At 34.0% G+C, this 18830-nt stretch overlaps 1 protein-coding gene across 1 annotated transcript; it reads left to right on the forward strand.

Moving 5' to 3' along the window:
* Positions 1–2643: 2643 nt before the first annotated feature.
* LOC131147806 (aconitate hydratase, cytoplasmic) lies at positions 2644–16732 on the forward strand. The gene is made up of 20 exons (XM_058097387.1): positions 2644–3200; positions 3876–3980; positions 4757–4917; positions 4996–5088; positions 6478–6663; positions 6745–6906; positions 7595–7739; positions 7842–7984; positions 8105–8161; positions 8259–8338; positions 8456–8531; positions 8824–9009; positions 9165–9232; positions 9359–9477; positions 9616–9737; positions 13468–13566; positions 13651–14130; positions 15035–15133; positions 15247–15489; positions 16245–16732. The coding sequence occupies exons 1-20, from the start codon at positions 2894–2896 to the stop codon at positions 16311–16313; spliced, it is 3000 nt and encodes a 999-aa protein (XP_057953370.1). The 5' UTR covers positions 2644–2893; the 3' UTR covers positions 16314–16732.
* The last annotated feature ends 2098 nt before the right edge of the window (positions 16733–18830 follow it).

The following is an 18830-nucleotide window of genomic DNA, read 5'->3' on the forward strand; positions in this document are numbered from 1 at the left end:
TTCTATGTGTGAATATGTTTTCGAAAAACTAAAATTAAACAAAGAATTTTTCTAATTCATTAAAATAATGTTGGGAGGAAAACATTCAAATTTTGGTTGATTTAAACAAAGAATTTTTTCTAAATTCATTTAAATAATATTTGGGAGGAATACATTCAAATTTTGGTTGATTTTCTTTTCATTTTCTTTAATCTCAAATATTAGTGCATATATGGTGGTAAGCCAATTGCCAATAATTTTTTTTCTTGGATTTGATATAGAAGATGATCTAAAAAACATTTTACATATTTGATTCAGAATATTAAATTTATTGTTTATTTTCTCCTATAACTTTACTAGGTGAGGCTACTTTTAATACATTAACTTCAAATATATCACATGAATTAGTAACTAACTTCAACTATAACGCTTTTTTCATATTGATTTGACACTTTAAATTTATTTACCCAAGTGTTGTCATATTTAGAAAATTATGAAAATTGGTTTAAAACTCTAATTATAATAATTGTTACCGTAGTCATAATTTATTGTGCTATACTAATAATAAATAAACTATATATTACAGTTTAAAGCAAAGTACAGTTTCAATGCAAAATTGTTACTTTGATTCCATTTTATGGTCTTGTAATTTTTGTTAATTTTGTTGCATTGTTACTAGAGTAAGGTTTAACAAGCAACTGCATAGGTGGAGACATTGATTGCTAAAGTACCTCCATTCGAAGAACAAAAAAAAGGAAAAGAGAAAAAGAGAAAGATCCGATATTGCTACAAAACTTTCTAATTCATCAATCGTAGAATACTTAGATCCTCTGTTTGGAGAGGTTATGAATTTGAATTTGTATTGGTTTTGGCGAAGATGTAATGTAAAATTGTATTAGAATTTGTCCAAATCCACTTAAATCAAAATTCGAGGTCTGAATCCATGATGTAGCAAGAGAGCATTTGGACATCTACTTGTACATAAAAACTTTCCTCATAGTCAAAAGGCCAAATTCAAATTTTATGTTTCTCAATTAATTAAATGTTACTTCTTAACTCTTTCTTACCAATAAGAAACTTTAGAATTCATCTTTTAGCTCTTTAGGAGGCCTTAATTATGCAACACTTGTAGAAGAAGTGTTTCTTCTCAAGCTAGTATGCCGTTTAGAAAAAGAATCTTATAAATTGGACAAGAGTCAGAGGCACCATGACCGTGTTACTAATCCTCTTTTTTAGCTTGACATTTCAAGTAATTTTTTATTCGTTGTAATATGTAGCGATTGTTTTCTGTGACTATTGGTTTTTTCTTAACTTAAAATATGCATTTGAAGAGTTTCACTACGAAGGATGACATAAGATTTACTCTAAAAAAATCCTATCTACCCAGGCGGCTATAAAAAAAAAAAAAAAAAAAATTCAAATTCACTAATTTTACATGTATGATAGACATAATATTCATTATTGAACTTGAACCAAAGCTTTATCATTAATTTAAAATTTATTTTTTTGTTATCATATATTTGAATTGGACATGTTATTTTCATAAAATATTTCAAAAGCCAAATATGCATTAATTAGTATATGAATTTGAGGAAAATTTTATCTCGACATTAAAATTTAATTTTTTAAAATTAAAATATTTGTAGATACATAAAATAATTTTCACCAACTAGTTTGAATGGAATACGATATAAAATTACGATAAATTTTCATGTAAATTAATACCACTATAAATTAAGATCCAAAATCAAAATGACGATTCAAAACATTGATTAACATAAATTTTAGTTAATTTTTAATTTAAAATGGCAAAAATATTAATTATAAATATTAATGTTAATCAAGAAATTTTAATTAGAAAATGTTTAAAGTGTGGTGTTAATATTTATGTTAATTAACATTTTAATTGGTATTCACAATTTATTAAATAAAAGTAATATTATTATTTTTAATTAAAATTCAACATAATAGCTAATCTTCGGACACAACTATTTTGATTGATCGATTACTAAATGTTAAATGCTCTTATTAGTATTCCATATTAAACCAAATACTGAAATGGTAATTCTGTTTAGAATCTTATAAAAACATTAAAAATATTATTTCATAAAAATATTTTTGATGCTGCAAATCAACGACCCCCTCAAAAGAAAACTAAAATTAAAGTGAAACGTTTCTGTCCACCCGTCCAGACTCTCCAACTTGGAGACCCAAATCCTTTGAAGCTTCCCAAAGAGAAGTTCAATCTTTCATCTACAACCGACCATTCAAAGAGGAGGAGCCCCTCGAGAAATTGAGAATCGTCAACGTGCGCTGAGTGGGCCCCACGCTTACCATAAACAGTTCTGCATTGGGCTGACCCTTTTTTGTAGGCCCGGCCCGGCCCGGCCGCCCGCCTTTGAACCGGAGACTGGTGGGCCCCAACTTTTTAATTTTCACACACGAGCATCTGGACAACCGTGATCCACCGTCCCCAAAGCACAGGCACATCACGGTCTAAGAACCTCAGCCGTCCGATTTCCAGAATCCCTTGGCGTGTGCCATGGGCTCCACGTCTGCACAAAAGATTCTCTTGGTGACGTGGCAAATATTTATTGGCTGAATGATAAGGAGCACGGTACACGTGACAGTATCTAAGTGCAGCTCATCCACACAGACCTTCCTAGTCTCCAGCTCCCCAGGCTACTAGCTCCCAATTTATAGTTCCAGAAGCGCACTCATCCCTAGGTCATCGTCTTGCTCTCCACACGCCCCCCTCTCCTCTTTCTCTCTCTACGATCATCTTGAGAAGCAGCCGTTAAACCGTTGCGACCTCCATTACTCCTTTGTTGGTGTTGAGGTCTCTGGCTGGCTCCTTCTGCAAGAAACTGTCCATTTCATCTTCTCCTCCGCTTCACGTGAATGCGTGATCGTCATGTATATAACGGCTTCATCCTCAGCAGCACTTCTCAGAGCTTCTAGGGCTAGGTTCACTTCCTCTCTCTCCTCTCCATTTTCTCTATCCAGAGCTGTTGCTTCGCCGCCTCAGGCTTCGCCTTCTGTCGCCGCCCGTCGATCTCTCAGCTCCGCCACTTCCTCGGCAGCATTTCGATCCCTGCTGTTCTGTTCGGTCCCTCGGTGGAGCCACCGCTTTGATTGGAGCTCTCCGGCTAGCCTGAGGGCTCAGATCAGGACCGCCGCACCTATTATTCATCTTCTCGAGCGAAAGATCGCCACCATGGGTATGGTGCCATGTGTGTGCGTGTATTTGTTTGAATGCCGTGTTTTTGTTTGTGTCTGATTTGGCGATATGTGATTTCCTTCATTGGATTGGCAGAGTCGGAAAGTGCTTGGTTTTGTCTATGATTGTGTTTACGATGTTGTATGCTTGCCGTCTGACTGCTGATAGGACAGAGGATTGTGATGACATGCATAAGATTTAAAATTTTAATTTTCTTTCTCTTATACCTTACTAGGTGACGAAACAGGGATCTGTTGGAAGATTAAGCGAGTGAATTTGTGCAAAGATTTATTTTTTGGGTGTTGTCTTACGGTACCTAAACAACTCGAAATGAATTGGTTTTGAAGAATGTTATGAGAGGATATGTTCAATGTTTTTTTTTCTTATCTCTAATTGCAGAAAATTCGAGTTCGCACAGTGAATTTATTTTTGGGAAGTCTGAGCATTTGTGTGGGATTTATGTTGGATGTGCTCAAATTGATCATTTCTGTTGAGAAATTTAAACTTTCAGACTTAGAAAATTACTCGTGAAAATCTCTTGAATGGATAAGTTTTTATTTATTTTTTGTGCCCCTCTCATTGCTTCAACAGCGCAGGTTTAATGAGTCAGTTGTTTAAGTTATGAGTTCCAATATAATTGTATTATTTTCCTTATTTTTTAACTGTGTGGGTTCAGCTTCGGAGCATCCTTTCAAAGGAATCTTGACTGGCCTTCCCAAGCCTAGTGGTGGTGAATTCGGGAGGTTCTATAGCTTGCCTGCACTGAATGATCCAAGAATTGGTAATTATCTACAACTAGTTAATTGGACATCTATGTCTTTTTACTTTATTTAATGCTGCAAATTAGTGCATCACCTACTTTATCTTCCTTTACACGGACAAAGTATGTTCCTAAGGCTTATGTTGGATTCACACTCATGTGAAATTGGACATATTCTGATGCTCATGGATATGTCAACATTATTAAGTTGCTGTCATTATGAATAATAATAATAATAATAATAATAATAATAATAATAATACTGAATTTTGAATGCTCAATCAATTGTTGTTGGTAGATGTTGGACATCTTACAAGTTTTTAAATATGTCTCATCTTTCACTGTGGAACTACAGACAGTTGAGCATAATCATATTGATATTTTAAAATGGTTTGAGTAACAACACATTTAAACTGCCTAGTTTATTGGGTGTATGCACATTCATGCACAGGCATTAATTTAATAATTTTCTACAGGTTTTTTACGGCCTTTTTGTTTATAAAGATTTCATGTGTTTTATGTCTTTATTGTTGCTTCAATCTGTTTCCCATGTTAGGGTGTCTAAAAAGTGCTGTTCCTTTTGGTTATTTTCTTTTATATTTTTTCCAAATGTACATGGGTAATTTTCATATTGGCTGTATAATTGTTTCTTCTGCAATTATAGCCAGTTTATACGGTGGTAAGGCATGTAAAATATTTTTTAGAATATTATTCTCATAACCTCGTGAGAAATTCAGTGTTGCCCTTGTTGTGTGAGTGACTGATAAAGCGCAAAATTTTTCCCATATGCATAACAGATAAGCTGCCATACTCAATTAGGATCCTTCTTGAGTCTGCAATTCGTAATTGCGATAACTTCCAAGTCACCAAGGAAGATGTTGAGAAGATTATAGATTGGGAAAATACTTCCCCAAAGCAAGTTGAAATTCCTTTTAAGCCTGCTCGTGTTCTGTTGCAGGTATTGTCTTGACAGACTTCAATATAATTTCCATAACTTTCATGTTTTTAACTTCTTACTTCTCTGCTTTGCGTCTAGGATTTTACTGGTGTACCGGCTGTGGTTGACCTTGCTTGCATGCGTGATGCCATGAACAAGCTTGGCAGTGATTCGAACAAGATTAATCCTTTGGTTCGTATTTTAAAATTATTTAGCAGAACTTGGTACTGTGATTTTAAGATTTTGATATTCATGGAACACTGTAAACTGGATATTTTGCGGCTTTTTTTGGATGAGTTTTAAAGGCTTCCAACCTGGGATAAGATGTGTTGTAGTTTGATGAGATTTTAATGCATGTTTAAATAACACTAGGATCCTTTGAATTCAAGAACTTTCAAGGATTGCACAACTTCTCCTTGTTTGTTATGGGATAGAGTTGTGTTTCCTGCCTTATTTTGGGCTCATTCTTTTGGTCTTGTTACTCTTTTTAGGGGATGTTGCTGCCTAACCTGTAAAGGCATTGGAGGGTACCTTTTTGTAATTGTTTATTACTGTTCTTTTGTTTTTTTTGGAGGACATCTTGTTCTTCTAGCTCTGTACTTTTGTTCTGTTAGTATATTTTTTTCCTTAACCAAAAAAAAAAAAAGGTTTTGGTTCACAGAATTGGGGCTGGAATGTAATCAAAGTTCAGACCCTGATCCCATTATGACGTTTGATTTACATATATGAGGTTGAAATTGCGGAATGCAAATGCTCCCATTAACAAAATGGTGATTATGCCTCTTTTTGGTAGGAATCTAGGAATTATAATTCCATTCTGATTTTTTTTTTTTTTTTTTGAAAAAACTATTATAACCCTGACTAAAGAACAAAATACCCAAAAAAAATGAAAAATAAAAAATAAAAAGCTAAACGTCCAGGCTGGACCATCATCAGTGTTCCCGTCTCTCTGTTCCTCCTCCCTTCTTGCTGCTGCACACACTATTTCTCTCCATCTCTCCATCACCAACCTCTGCCTCCGCACATCTTTCTCTCTGTCTCTCTCTCTCTGTGGTTGTGTTGTGTGCATTGTCTGCACCTCAAGGTTGAAGATAATCCCCTAAGTTTTTTACTTTTTAATTGGTTGTGCATAAGAAAAATAATGTTGAATTGAAGTTATATACTTGGAATATTACAAAATTAAATAATTCTACATTAGGGAATTTTCAATAAATTGCTAATTTTCCATCCTATCGCAGCTATCACTGAAGAATACAAAAGAAAAGTGATGAAACTAACAATCATTATATGTGACCAACTGAATGCACTAATAGCCACTAACAGTGATCCATTCCTGACTCAATTTCTTTCTTGCTTCAATTTCATTTTACAGATCAGATTTAGTTTAATTCTTTTGCACCAAAGCAACTTTTCTTTTCCTGATAACTAGTTTGGTAGGATTTCTAGAGTGTTGTGTTGTTGATCTGCATTCCCAACTATTTGCCGAAGTGTCACGTACATTACACTGTGCATTTATCTGTTTTCTCCAAAAAAATTGTTTACAGTTTCTTACTGTGTGATCTTTTAAACAACTGCATGCAGGTTCCTGTGGATCTTGTTGTAGATCATTCAGTTCAAGTTGATGTGGCAAGGTCAGAGAATGCAGTTCAAGCAAACATGGAGCTTGAATTTCAGAGAAACAAGGAGAGATTTGCTTTCCTTAAATGGGGTTCTACTGCTTTCCATAACATGCTTGTTGTTCCTCCTGGTTCTGGAATTGTGCACCAGGTAAGGGAATTTAGATACAAAGAAAAAGAAATGTGTTAGTTATATGGATCTATTATTAAGCCAAAAGGTATGAGATTGCAGGTTAACCTTGAGTATCTTGGGCGAGTTGTCTTCAACACTGATGGTGTACTCTACCCAGATAGTGTTGTTGGTACTGATTCCCATACAACTATGATTGATGGCTTAGGGGTTGCTGGCTGGGGAGTTGGAGGTATTGAAGCAGAGGCAGCAATGCTTGGCCAAGTAAGTAATGCCATGGAGACATTATAAGTCTTGCTCATTTTGTGGTCCTTTGCTTTCTTTGCTTCCTGTCAGGATGCCACTTTCATTGTAACCATATTGACATATTTACATCATATTGAAACGCAATCAATCTTGTGTATCTGTACATGGTGCTACATAAACACTGGTTCATTTCTGCAATGGAAACTAGTTTTATGGATATTTAGGACTTATGTACAATTTCTTCTTTTCCTTTCCTTTTCTAAGAACTTCATATCTGTGCATGCTTAGGCAATGTTTCCTTGCATTCCATGCCATATGTTGTCATTCTTAACTAGCTTTGACCCTTTGATACTTTTTAAAAATGTTACTTTGTATACTTTGCGTGCTCTCTCTCTCTCTCTCTTGCATGTGCTCTTCTTCATTAGCACAGCATATGGTTTTATCAACATTCAAAGTTTGATGAGTAGGCTTATGATTTTGTCATCCGCAGTCTTTTGTTTTTTTTTTTTCCCATACTCAAATATATATGCTTCTTCTGACCATATATTATAATGTGAGAGCTCCAAGACAACATAAACCCATTGTAGCTTGTGTTACTTTCTGCTATTGAATTGAACTTGCGTCTCTCACCCATGCTCTTTAAATTACATGGGTACTTGAATTCTGCTGCATTTCTGCTTCTAATGCTGTATTTTCAATATGACAGCCCATGAGCATGGTGTTGCCTGGTGTTGTTGGCTTCAAGTTGTCTGGTAAATTGTGCAATGGTGTCACAGCTACTGACTTGGTTTTGACAGTGACACAAATGCTGAGGAAGCATGGTGTCGTTGGAAAATTTGTTGAGTTCTATGGTATGTTCATAATCATAATCATGTCTGCAAGGCTCGACCTCAGTAATTTTATGTTCCACTTTTTTGCCCTTGACTATTTGATCATTATCTTTTTGTGTATAGGGGATGGTATGAGTGAGCTATCATTAGCTGACAGAGCCACTATAGCGAATATGTCTCCTGAGTATGGTGCAACTATGGGGTTCTTCCCTGTAGATCATGTTACTTTGCAGTATCTTAAATTAACTGGGAGAAGCAATGAGACTGTGAGTGTTTCACAACTGTTACATATGATCCTTTGTTCCATTGTATCTTGTTGCTTTAAGTAGAAAATATTTATGAGATGTGTTTTTTTTGTTTAAAATTTATTTTTATTTAAAATATAGGTGGAAATGATAGAAGCATATCTGCGTGCAAATAATATGTTCGTGGACTATAATGAGGTAAAACTCTCTTACTTATTTGCCATTTTAAGTAATAAATTCAAGCTGGTATGTTTTAGTTGATGTGTAATTCTTTCATTTGTTTTTCCACCTCCAGCCTCAACAAGAACGAGTATATTCATCTTACTTGCATTTGGATCTTGACGAAGTTAAACCTTGTGTTTCTGGACCAAAAAGGTGTTATGCTTTGTGCTTATGTAGAATTTCACATTTTGATGTTATTCAGCATTTTCTTTGGGGGTAAATCTTTGTTTTATCCTTTATTCTAATTATTCTAATTTCTATTCTTGAAAGACCTCATGATCGGGTTCCATTGAAAGAAATGAAATCTGACTGGCATTCTTGTCTCGATAACAAAGTTGGGTTCAAGGTGAGTAAAATATTCTGTGTGCATATGCTCATGGGTCAAGCTTCTTGTCATGTTGCAGCCTGATCAATGTCTTTCCTTTTGTATTTTCCATTCTGCCTTTTTTGAATTATTTTTCTATGGCCATCTGACTTCAACTATTTGCCATCTGTTGAATTCTGCTATTTATACCAATGTACATTAGTCAAAAAGTGATAATATGTTGAGGAGATAATCTGGAATGAATTTATTGCTAAATTGGTAGTGCCTATAATTGTGATTGCCGTTTGTCTTTAATGTCTATGCTATAATGCAGGGTTTTGCTGTGCCAAAGGAGGCGCAGGACAAAGTTGCAAAATTCACTTTCCATGGACAGCCAGCAGAGCTAAAGCATGGAAGTGTTGTGATTGCTGCTATCACAAGTTGTACAAATACATCGAACCCTAGTGTTATGCTTGGTGCTGGTCTGGTTGCTAAAAAGGCTTGTGAACTGGGTCTGCAGGTCAGCAATGGTTACATGTGTTATGCATCTTGGATTCTAGAATTTTTTAGTTACCCAAAATTTCTGTCAAATCCAATCAACTTAGATTTTAATTATAAGTTACTTATTTACAAACTTATATTCTCCTCTATTTTCTTGAAATAATTGTTCACCAGGTCAAGCCATGGGTAAAAACAAGTCTTGCCCCAGGCTCCGGGGTTGTTACTAAATATTTACTCCAAAGGTATTTTTTGTTGTTTTCAAGCTAATGTTCACGTTAAATATTCCAGTGTCATTATTATTTTGCCACCTATCCACTCTCTTGCTTAAGCGAAAAACATCTTCTTTGAATTTGGATTGCTTGTTGCAGTGGGCTGCAAAAATACCTAAATGAGCAGGGCTTCAATATCGTTGGATATGGCTGTACAACATGCATTGGAAATTCGGGGGATTTAGATGAATCAGTTGCTTCTGCAATATCAGAAAATGGTATGGGAATTAAACTATCACATAATCATTAGTCTAATGTGTTATCATCCCTTTTTTGTAACATTCAGTTATTTGATCATTTTGAGGACAATTCATTTTTTATTTTTGATCTAATTCAATCCTAATCCTCTTTTGCAGACATAGTTGCTGCTGCTGTGCTTTCTGGAAACCGGAACTTTGAGGGCCGAGTTCATCCTTTAACGAGAGCTAACTACCTAGCTTCACCTCCTTTAGTTGTTGCCTACGCCCTTGCCGGCACGGTACAGAATAGTAACAGAAATAGTGTCATTTATATTTACTAGTCATTGTTTCCTCACTTTTGTTGCACCTGAGTGATTGCAAGTTAGTAATTTTATATGTGACTGAGGTCTTTACATTTTTATTTTAAGGTATTGAGAAGCATGTGAACTCAATGATTACTAATATGTGGTACATAAATACACATGGACATACATTACCATGTAAGGTAATTCTAGTTGACAATACTGAAAGCAATATAAAATTAATTAAAAATACGTAATGAAATGTTGGATGCATGTCATGATTCAAGGGTAAGTGCCCCCACTGACAGTTGCCGAAATGAGAATGCTAAGGTGAATGAGCAGTTTTACTTTACAAGATAAATTAGGGAATGGATACACTTGTGGAAAGCTAGGCATAGAGCATATAGGAGATAAGATAAGGGAGGGGCAAGTGAGATGGTTTGGGCACCTTGCATTAGTCGAATAATGCACTATTGAGGAGTGATCTAGTTATTGTTTGGCACTGCGAGGGGTAGGGGTAGCCCAAGAAGAACTTGGAATGAGATATTGAGGAAGGATTTAGTGGCCATTTGGAATGGCCTTAAAAATAAGTACTTACTGTGAAAAGTAATTTTAAGTACTGAAGTCAATAAGTAGTGTTTGGTTTACACTTAAATAAGTTCTTATTTTAAAAAGTACATTTCCAAACCACATTTTTTTTTCTTTAAGGAAAACAAGTACTTCTGAAAAAATATTTTTTTGTAAAAAGTACGTGTGTGAAAAAGTACTTATAATAAGTAATTTCAGACAACTTTCAGATAAGTACTTTTTTCAATAAAGTACTTTTCTCTAAGTGGTTCCAAATGATTGCTTAGCAGCCCTATATTTTTTGGAGGATATTGCCAAAGATTGTGCGAATTGGTGGAAAAGGATTGATGGAGCCAACCCCATCTAGTGTGACTTAAGGCTCGGTTGTTGTTAATTATTTTTTAGAGACATTTTAAGCCAATTGAGAATTCCGTGCTTACGTCTTTTGATATGATACTTCCCATATGTATTACTTGTAGTTACATTGTTCTTGAAATTAAAATTTCAAAAAGAAGAAATTATACAATAATGACAAAGATATCGTATAAGACTGTCCTTATCAACATGAAAAGGTCAATGAAGTTAGTATTGATTTATTATTTGACAGCATATGTAAATATAGCAGGGTATTAGAGTACGTAAGGAGGTACAATACTTTTACATGTATAGGGATAATAGCTTGTGATAGATGTGTATGTATTATTTTAAAAAGTCAAGGGCATTATTGTTTCAAGGTTCATTCTTTGAAAAGATATTTAACATATTTTTTTTAATAATTTTTTTGCATTTATTTATTTTTATAAATGTGTTCTCTTATGTAAAAATTAATATATGAATATAATTGCAACTTTTTTAATTTTTTTTTAATTTTTTTATAGGAATAGTATTAACTCTTGGTATTGTGTGTCAGGCTTTTGGTTTACATTTATACAAACTTTAATCAATTTGGTAAAATCTGGATGAATTTCATGAGTAGCCATTGAACTTCAGCATTAGCTTCAATCCGGTCACTAAACTACAAGTTGTAACATATAATGCATTGAAATTTAGTAATTTACACATTGTTCCAATGTAATCCAATGTGCCAGGACTGGGAACGGTAAGTGATGGAATGCTGTGCTATAATAATCCTTGTCAACCTTAGGGTCCTGATGGGCATGAAACTTCCTGCTTACTTCATTTTGTATAAATGTAGTGGATATCCCTGTTTAAGTCATCAATTGAAATGGGTGTGTACATTGCTACTTTTTTGGATAAAATATATAGTTTACTTTTTTGGATAAAATATATAGTTACTTTCATATTATTTTAGGTTTTTTTTTTTAGGTTCAAGCCTTTTCCATATCTAAAATAAGTTTCTAAATGTAATTTTATCTAATTGTGGTGGTATTTAAATCTTTTAGGAATCTTTCCATGTCTTAGTTGATATTAATACATATAGTGTTGATTTGGTATTTGTTCTAAAAAGTATGTATGAAAACAATGTTGCAACAACCAAGCTTTCCTCCGCACAGACCAACCAGGGAAATGAAAAGCCCTCCCCAAACCCATGGGCCTGGATTTAAGGAAATCGGGTCAGGCACCTTTTTTTTATTTTTTTATTTCAGGGTTTTGTTCTTAGGGCGTGAGCCAGCTTAGGTAGACTGTTTAGGAAGGAAGATGAAGTGAGACACCTTGCCAGTGGCTATAGAAAAGGGTTCATAGATAGGGAGAGCAAAACTGAGCAAAGAGCATAGCATGTGCACAAGAGAGAGTGAGGAGTGTCACCCTGTTGATTAAGGAAAGGCACCAGTTTCCTTGATGGATCAGGAGGTAATGTTGATTCTACACTTGTTTAATCTTATCAATTCCTCACCAATATTTATTTATTCTAAAACATGATTCTAATCCCCATTAAAATAGCAAAAAAGGTTTAATTATATATTCAAAGCTTTACAGTTTTAAGATTGAGATAAACAATACTGATAGAAGAGTAATGAGTTTAACTAGCTGTGGACACTCGAACTAGGGTGGGAGGTAAAAACCCATAGCTTTTCCTACCAATCTTATTCCGATAGGGGTGTAATCCGAATCATGCATGCCATTCACCAGTACCGGCACTATCTATTAGTCAACTCCGAGTGCCACAATCAACTTGAGGGGGAGGAGGATGGTTTTTGAGTTGGTTTCCCTGGTACTTGTCATTGTCTTGCTAGATGATCCTGGCTTGAAGGCATAATTTTCAATTTGATTGTGGGCTTGGGGTGGAGCTGGTTTACAGCAAACTTTGCTTGTGCTTAATTTCTATAAATGTCCACGATGGTTTGATCATTAAGCCCTTGATCTAGACTTCACATTCCTCCTCGGACTTAAAATAATGCCCCATGGCTGTGACTCTTCATCTCATAGCCATTCTCCATTCCCGTCCCTTTTTTGGGGTTCTCACTTCCCTTTCAACTTATAGTAACCCTGCAATTTGAGTGCTAGTACGATGTCTCCGTTGAGGAAACTGTATTGTCTAAAATCAGATAATATGATGTATAGTTGCCTTGATGTTGAAATCGTACTACATGAAGGAATGAGATGGATGGAGATAATTTGGCCAAGAAATGGTTTCCCATAGTCATTTAGTTTCATAGATTTCTGACTATCAATGTCCCTTTTGTAGTTTCTGACCTTCTGCATTTATAGTATGCCGTTGGCATTATTTTGTGCCCATGTGAAGATTCATTGTTGGCAGTGGCCATGTGATACAATCTGAAGTTTATTTGCAGTTCTCCAAATTGGGAGGGAAGAGAAACCCTTGCAAATATGTCAAAATATAATATGAAATGGTAGTTCATATATTAAATTTTGGCGATGAATATATTTCATTCTGGATTTCCTAAGTTGGGTGCCACATGTTTTAAGTTCAGAGAGTCTTAACTATTTAGGTTGGCAAGTAAATAGTTTTTATAGTTTGTTCTCCTCCTCAGCTGCTAACTTCACATTGTGTTCTAAATCTACGAAGAACATTTAGCAGCCACTTTGTATAGATTTTCTCTTTTCTCTTTACGGGAAAACGAATGGATCGTTTAAAAGTTATCTGTAATGAGTTCTTGTCTTTCACTTCAACCTTATAACATCATTTTATAATTTATCCTTGAACTTCAGTGACACTTTAATTTTGATTAATATCTAGGTTGACATTGACTTTGATAAGGAGCCAATAGGAACAGGGAAGGATGGTAAAAGTATCTATTTCAGAGATATCTGGCCATCGACAGAGGAAATTGCTCAGGTTGGTAATCGTAACCTTTCAGACGATATGTTAAAGCTATTTTAATGTAAAAATAAATTTAACTTGTGATTGTGTACTTTCCAGGCTGTTCAATCTAGCGTATTGCCTGATATGTTCAAGAGTACTTATAAGGCTATCACAACGGGCAATCCCATGTGGAATCAGCTATCAGTACCAGCTGCTACTATGTACTCATGGGACCACAACTCAACCTACATTCATGAGCCCCCATATTTCAAGAACATGACTATGGATCCTCCTGGACCCCATGGAGTGAAGGATGCTTTTTGCTTGTTGAACTTTGGTGACAGTATTACAACAGATCACATTTCCCCAGCAGGAAGCATCCACAAGGACAGTCCTGCTGCAAAGTTTCTCCTTGAGCGTGGGGTGGATCGTAAGGACTTCAATTCTTACGGCAGCCGTCGTGGCAATGATGAAATAATGGCCAGGGGAACCTTTGCCAATATTCGCCTTGTTAACAAACTTTTGAATGGGGAAGTCGGACCAAAGACAATCCACATTCCTACTGGAGAGAAACTCTACGTGTTTGATGCAGCAACGGTAAGGCTGTGTTCACTTGTGGAAAATTGGCTCTCTTTTCTAGAAAAGCTTTCCATGGAGAAATACGATTGTGATCTTTTGTATGACCAGTGGAGCTTTTTTTTTTTAAATTTTTGGAGAATGTAGTATTGCCTCTAGTAAGAAAGATCCCATTTTAACAAATGAACATATTTTTTATGTTTCCATAAAAAATGAAAACTCAAAAGTAAAGCTCAAAATCGGAGATGAAAAATGTAACCATTTTTCGTGATATAATTGAGCTCTTAATAAACATTCAATTGCTGCAAGCAAACACCTGGGCCCTGATCACTTGTGGAAAAAAAAAAAATATTTTCCCTTCACAGTTTTCCAATTACAATAATGTCACCTTGTTTTTCAGTTTTCTAAATTTGTATAAAAGGTTGGAAAATATCTTTTTGTTGTTTTCTAGATTTTCTGTATAAATCTTGGAGAACTGGAAAATATGGTGGCAATTTTTGTAATTACTTGAAAATTTGGAAATGAAAAATGGAAACTGTTTTCAGGTCCTACATTTTTCATGCTTCAATGGTGAACAAGACTTGATTTTTGTGATAATATTGGTCAAATTGAAAGCTCTTTGTTCTGAAAATTCTGAAATTTTGGAGTCAGGTTATTAGAGAAATGATAGTTTTAAATTTGTATACTTTCCATTCTTTATTAAAAAATTATCTTGGTTATCTAATTTGCATGTTACTGCCTTTTACTTTTGCTAAGCTCGATATTTTTTGTCTCTGAATGGGACATTTCATTGTTCAAGACAGTAGTAGTAGTCTGGAATTGTTTCCATTTAATTATGAATGCTAAAAATATCTTTAGCTGTAGATATTATTTTCCAGGCTGCAGTTTGATGTTAATTATTAACTCTGATCAATGTGCTATGCAGAGGTACAAGGCTGCTGGGCAGGATACTATTGTTCTGGCTGGAGCAGAGTATGGAAGTGGAAGCTCCCGAGATTGGGCAGCCAAGGGCCCAATGTTACTGGTAAGTCCTTGTTTTTGATTCTGCGAGTATCATGTTCTCACTGCCCCTTCTGTCTGGGTTCTTGTATCTAGTCTTATGGTGTCATTTAAAATAACTACTAAACAATACAACAGGGAGTTAAAGCAGTGATAGCAAAAAGCTTTGAGAGGATTCATCGCAGCAATTTGGTGGGAATGGGTATCATTCCACTTTGTTTCAAGGCTGGTGAGGATGCAGACACACTCGGATTGACTGGTCAAGAGCGATACTCAATTGACCTCCCAAGCAAAATAAGCGAGATAAGGCCAGGCCAGGATGTTACCGTCAGCACTGACACCGGAAAATCTTTCACTGCCACAGCCCGCTTTGACACTGAGGTATTTCCTTTGTTTTTTATTGTTTTTCTAATTTCTCTTAATCTGATGTTTTCATCATATTGATGCAATGGAAATATAGATGACTATGACTTGTTGTTGCCTATGATTCCTGGCTCTGCCTGCGAGTTTTGTGTAGGGTGAAAGTAAGACATACTTTGTTGATAGTGTACAGTCTTTAGTTCTGCTAAAAAAAAACTAGATTAATTTCTGGAGAGTGATGTATGTTCAAGTGTCTAGACAAAACCCATAGGATGCCTCAAAACAAAAATATGGATGAATTATTATGTTAACCCATTCATATTCTCAGAAATATGTACTCTCATTGGCTTAGGTAGCCAGTTTCATTCTTAAGAGGAATGCTGCCTGTTCTAGTGACCTTCTTAAGCTAAACAATGGTCAATGAGATGGCTAAACCAAATTTTGCTGCTGTTACTCGTAAATGCTCAACAATATATAGTGTGCTTAGAATCATCATGAACAATATGTAGCGTGTCAAAAACCATCTTATGTACATTGAGTGTTTTACCTTGAAAATGTACCATTTGTTCCAGTAAGTGCATTATGTTGTGTGTGTGTCTCTATATATATGCAGCATTGACATGCTGCACAAGGTCTTCCTCTTTTGTGTCCAATACGAAAAGAAGACAGTGAATTCGGTTATTGCTTTATTGTGATTATGTGCATTCTTTGCCTGTTAGAATGGTAAAGTTGGTGTCTTTGTGATGATGGTGTTCGGGTTTGATTGGAAATTGCAGGTGGAATTGGAATACTTCAATCATGGAGGTATACTTCCATACGTAATTCGCAATCTGACCAAGCAGTGATCAGATAACACTTTGGCATTTTCTTGTTCAGTCATGGGTGAGCCTAGCTCTGTTTGTTTCATCATCCATTGTGCTCTTTCACTTCTGTAAAATGTGAGAAGGGGGAATAATTTATTTATTTTCTCAATTTCAAAAAAAAGAAAAGGAAAACAAGTACACTTGGGACAGGTGGTATTTTTGGTATTCTGCGGCCTGCGAACTGCAAGCATATTCAATTTGTTAAGTAAATGGTGAATCATCATCATCAACAATTTTTTTTTTTTGCCCTTTCAGTGCCAATGAGAAGGCCATACTTTCCTTTTTGACTTTGGCTATATTTTGTTTAGCAGTTCGAGCTTTTAATTTAAATTTTGTTGCTTACATTGTATGTAGTACTTGTGTTAATAATAGAGTGACAGCTTCTCCTTTGGAATGAAAAATAGTTCTTATTATTTATTCAGATTTTTAAATCATAAAAATGTCACCTCCTTAGTTTTGCTAGATTTACAATACGAAATTCAAAAAAATAAGAAGGGATGATATATATATATAAAATTTTCTATAAGTTGAAAAATTAAAAATAAGATATTTTGGGAAAATTAAAAAAAATTAAAGTTAACTGGATATCTCAACTGGTCGTGTGGCTTAAACTCTTTTTTTCCTTGAGATATTATTTGGTATTCTGCCTTAAAAATGTTAAAAATAAGTCGTGGAAGGTCTGGATTTTCTTTTATAATTGTTTTCTTTTTAGCTTTGTTTTAAGCGTTTTATTTTCTCAAAGAACAAATGTTGAAAACAATGGCAGCTTGGAAAACAATCTCAATATTGATTTACAATAGGAGCAACAATAATAAATGTAGACTATGTCGGGGATGGAAATAGTAATGGTACGGGGGAACGGAATGTAATTGCGTGAAATAGAATTAAATTTATTAATTGATTTATTTTATTTTAATTTTTTTTTACTCTATTAATATTTTATTTAATTTTGTGAGTTGAATGCATTGAGCATGGACTATAATGTTGATTTCAATTGCAATGTATACATTATCTTGATGTTTGGGAGTTTCAAGATCTTAGATTTGGATTTGTAGGTTTGAACAAAAGATAAAAATTATATAAATAATTGTATTTATTTTGCATAAATTTAAATTTAATAAATTTATGCTGTCAAATAGTCTTAATTTATAAACCCTAGGAGGAACCGGAAACAATGCATTTAGGAAAGATTGGTATTCTAAAGTGAGTAAATTTGTTGACTAGGGATTTTTTGTCTTACTGAGAGGCAAAAAAAAAAAAAAAAAAGGTGTGTTTTCTTGTCTCTGACCAAACAAAAGGAAAAGAAAATAAAAAAGATGTAAGTGCTCTTTGATATTGTTTCATATGGGGGAGCTTTTTCTCTTTGAAAAGTAAAAGCTAGTTATAAATTACTTTTTGAATTTTCGAAGGGTAATCTTTTAGTATTTTTCTTAGGCTTTGAAATTTAGAAAATATTAAGAATCTATATTTTCGTGTTTGGTTATTGAGAAAAATAAAATAAAAAAAATAAAAAATATATCAAATACATAAATAAAATTTTGATTTTACACATCAGTGATATTTTAGTTTTTTTTTTTTAAATTTTTAATCATATTAAAGCAAAATTTCAGTTTTGATATATTTAATCAAGAAGGAAAATGTAAGGAAAAACGAGTTTCCTCAATATTTTCTTTTCCTTTCCTTTAATCAAGTAGAATTTTTTTATCCAAGTGGACCCTTAGGTCCCGTTTGAACTTGAAAAATATGAGGGAAAGGAAAGGAAAACATAACGAAATCCAATTTTTCATGTTTGGTTATCAAGGAAATTAAAAAAATAATAAAAAATATATCTAGTCAATCAACAAAAATTTGGTTTTAAACACCGTTCATGTATAATTTTCCTTAAATTTTAATCATATTAGAATAAACTTTCATATTTAGTAGTATTAGATACAAACAGAAAAATATAATGGAAAATGAGTTTCCTTCTCATTTTCCTTTTCTTTTTTTTTTTTCTCATCAAAATCCTTTATCCAAACGGCTTTTTAAAGAAGGGGGGATGGGGTTTAAAAGCTAACAATTTGAGAATTTTAACAAACAAAAAAAAACTATTATTATTTTTATATAGTATGTATGATAAATATTTAAATTTAATATTTATATAAACATTCTAGATGAAAAATCTAAATTATATTTCTTTTATTGAAAACATCAGCAAGTTTATTATATTTTTTTCTAAACACCAAAATTAGTGTTCTTCTTTTGCAATTATAATTTTTTAAATTTATAATTTTTTTTTTGAAAAAAAAGAATATCATCTTTGAATGATAACAACTTTGAAAGCAACCTCAACAATAACGAAACAATTGAGGAACAGATCAAAATAGCAACAACGCATGTAAATCATAATGGAAATTGTATAACATGTCCTTAAATTCTTAATATGCTTTTATAGTAATTGTACAATGGAGAGAAAAAAAGAAGAAGACAATGACACAATTTGGCACTCTTAAAGGCAGG

Source organism: Malania oleifera, chromosome 2 (assembly GCF_029873635.1).
Source record: "Malania oleifera isolate guangnan ecotype guangnan chromosome 2, ASM2987363v1, whole genome shotgun sequence".
Classification (NCBI taxonomy): domain Eukaryota; kingdom Viridiplantae; phylum Streptophyta; class Magnoliopsida; order Santalales; family Ximeniaceae; genus Malania; species Malania oleifera.

Bases quoted from the DNA above. Each gene is read 5' to 3' on its own strand.
- LOC131147806 (XM_058097387.1), top strand. From the start codon at position 2,894: ATGTATATAACGGCTTCATCCTCAGCAGCACTTCTCAGAGCTTCTAGG. The intron at 9,010-9,164 runs GTCAGCAATGGT...ATTGTTCACCAG, and splicing joins CTTGTGAACTGGGTCTGCAG to GTCAAGCCATGGGTAAAAAC. The intron at 14,131-15,034 runs GTAAGGCTGTGT...TGTGCTATGCAG, and splicing joins ACGTGTTTGATGCAGCAACG to AGGTACAAGGCTGCTGGGCA.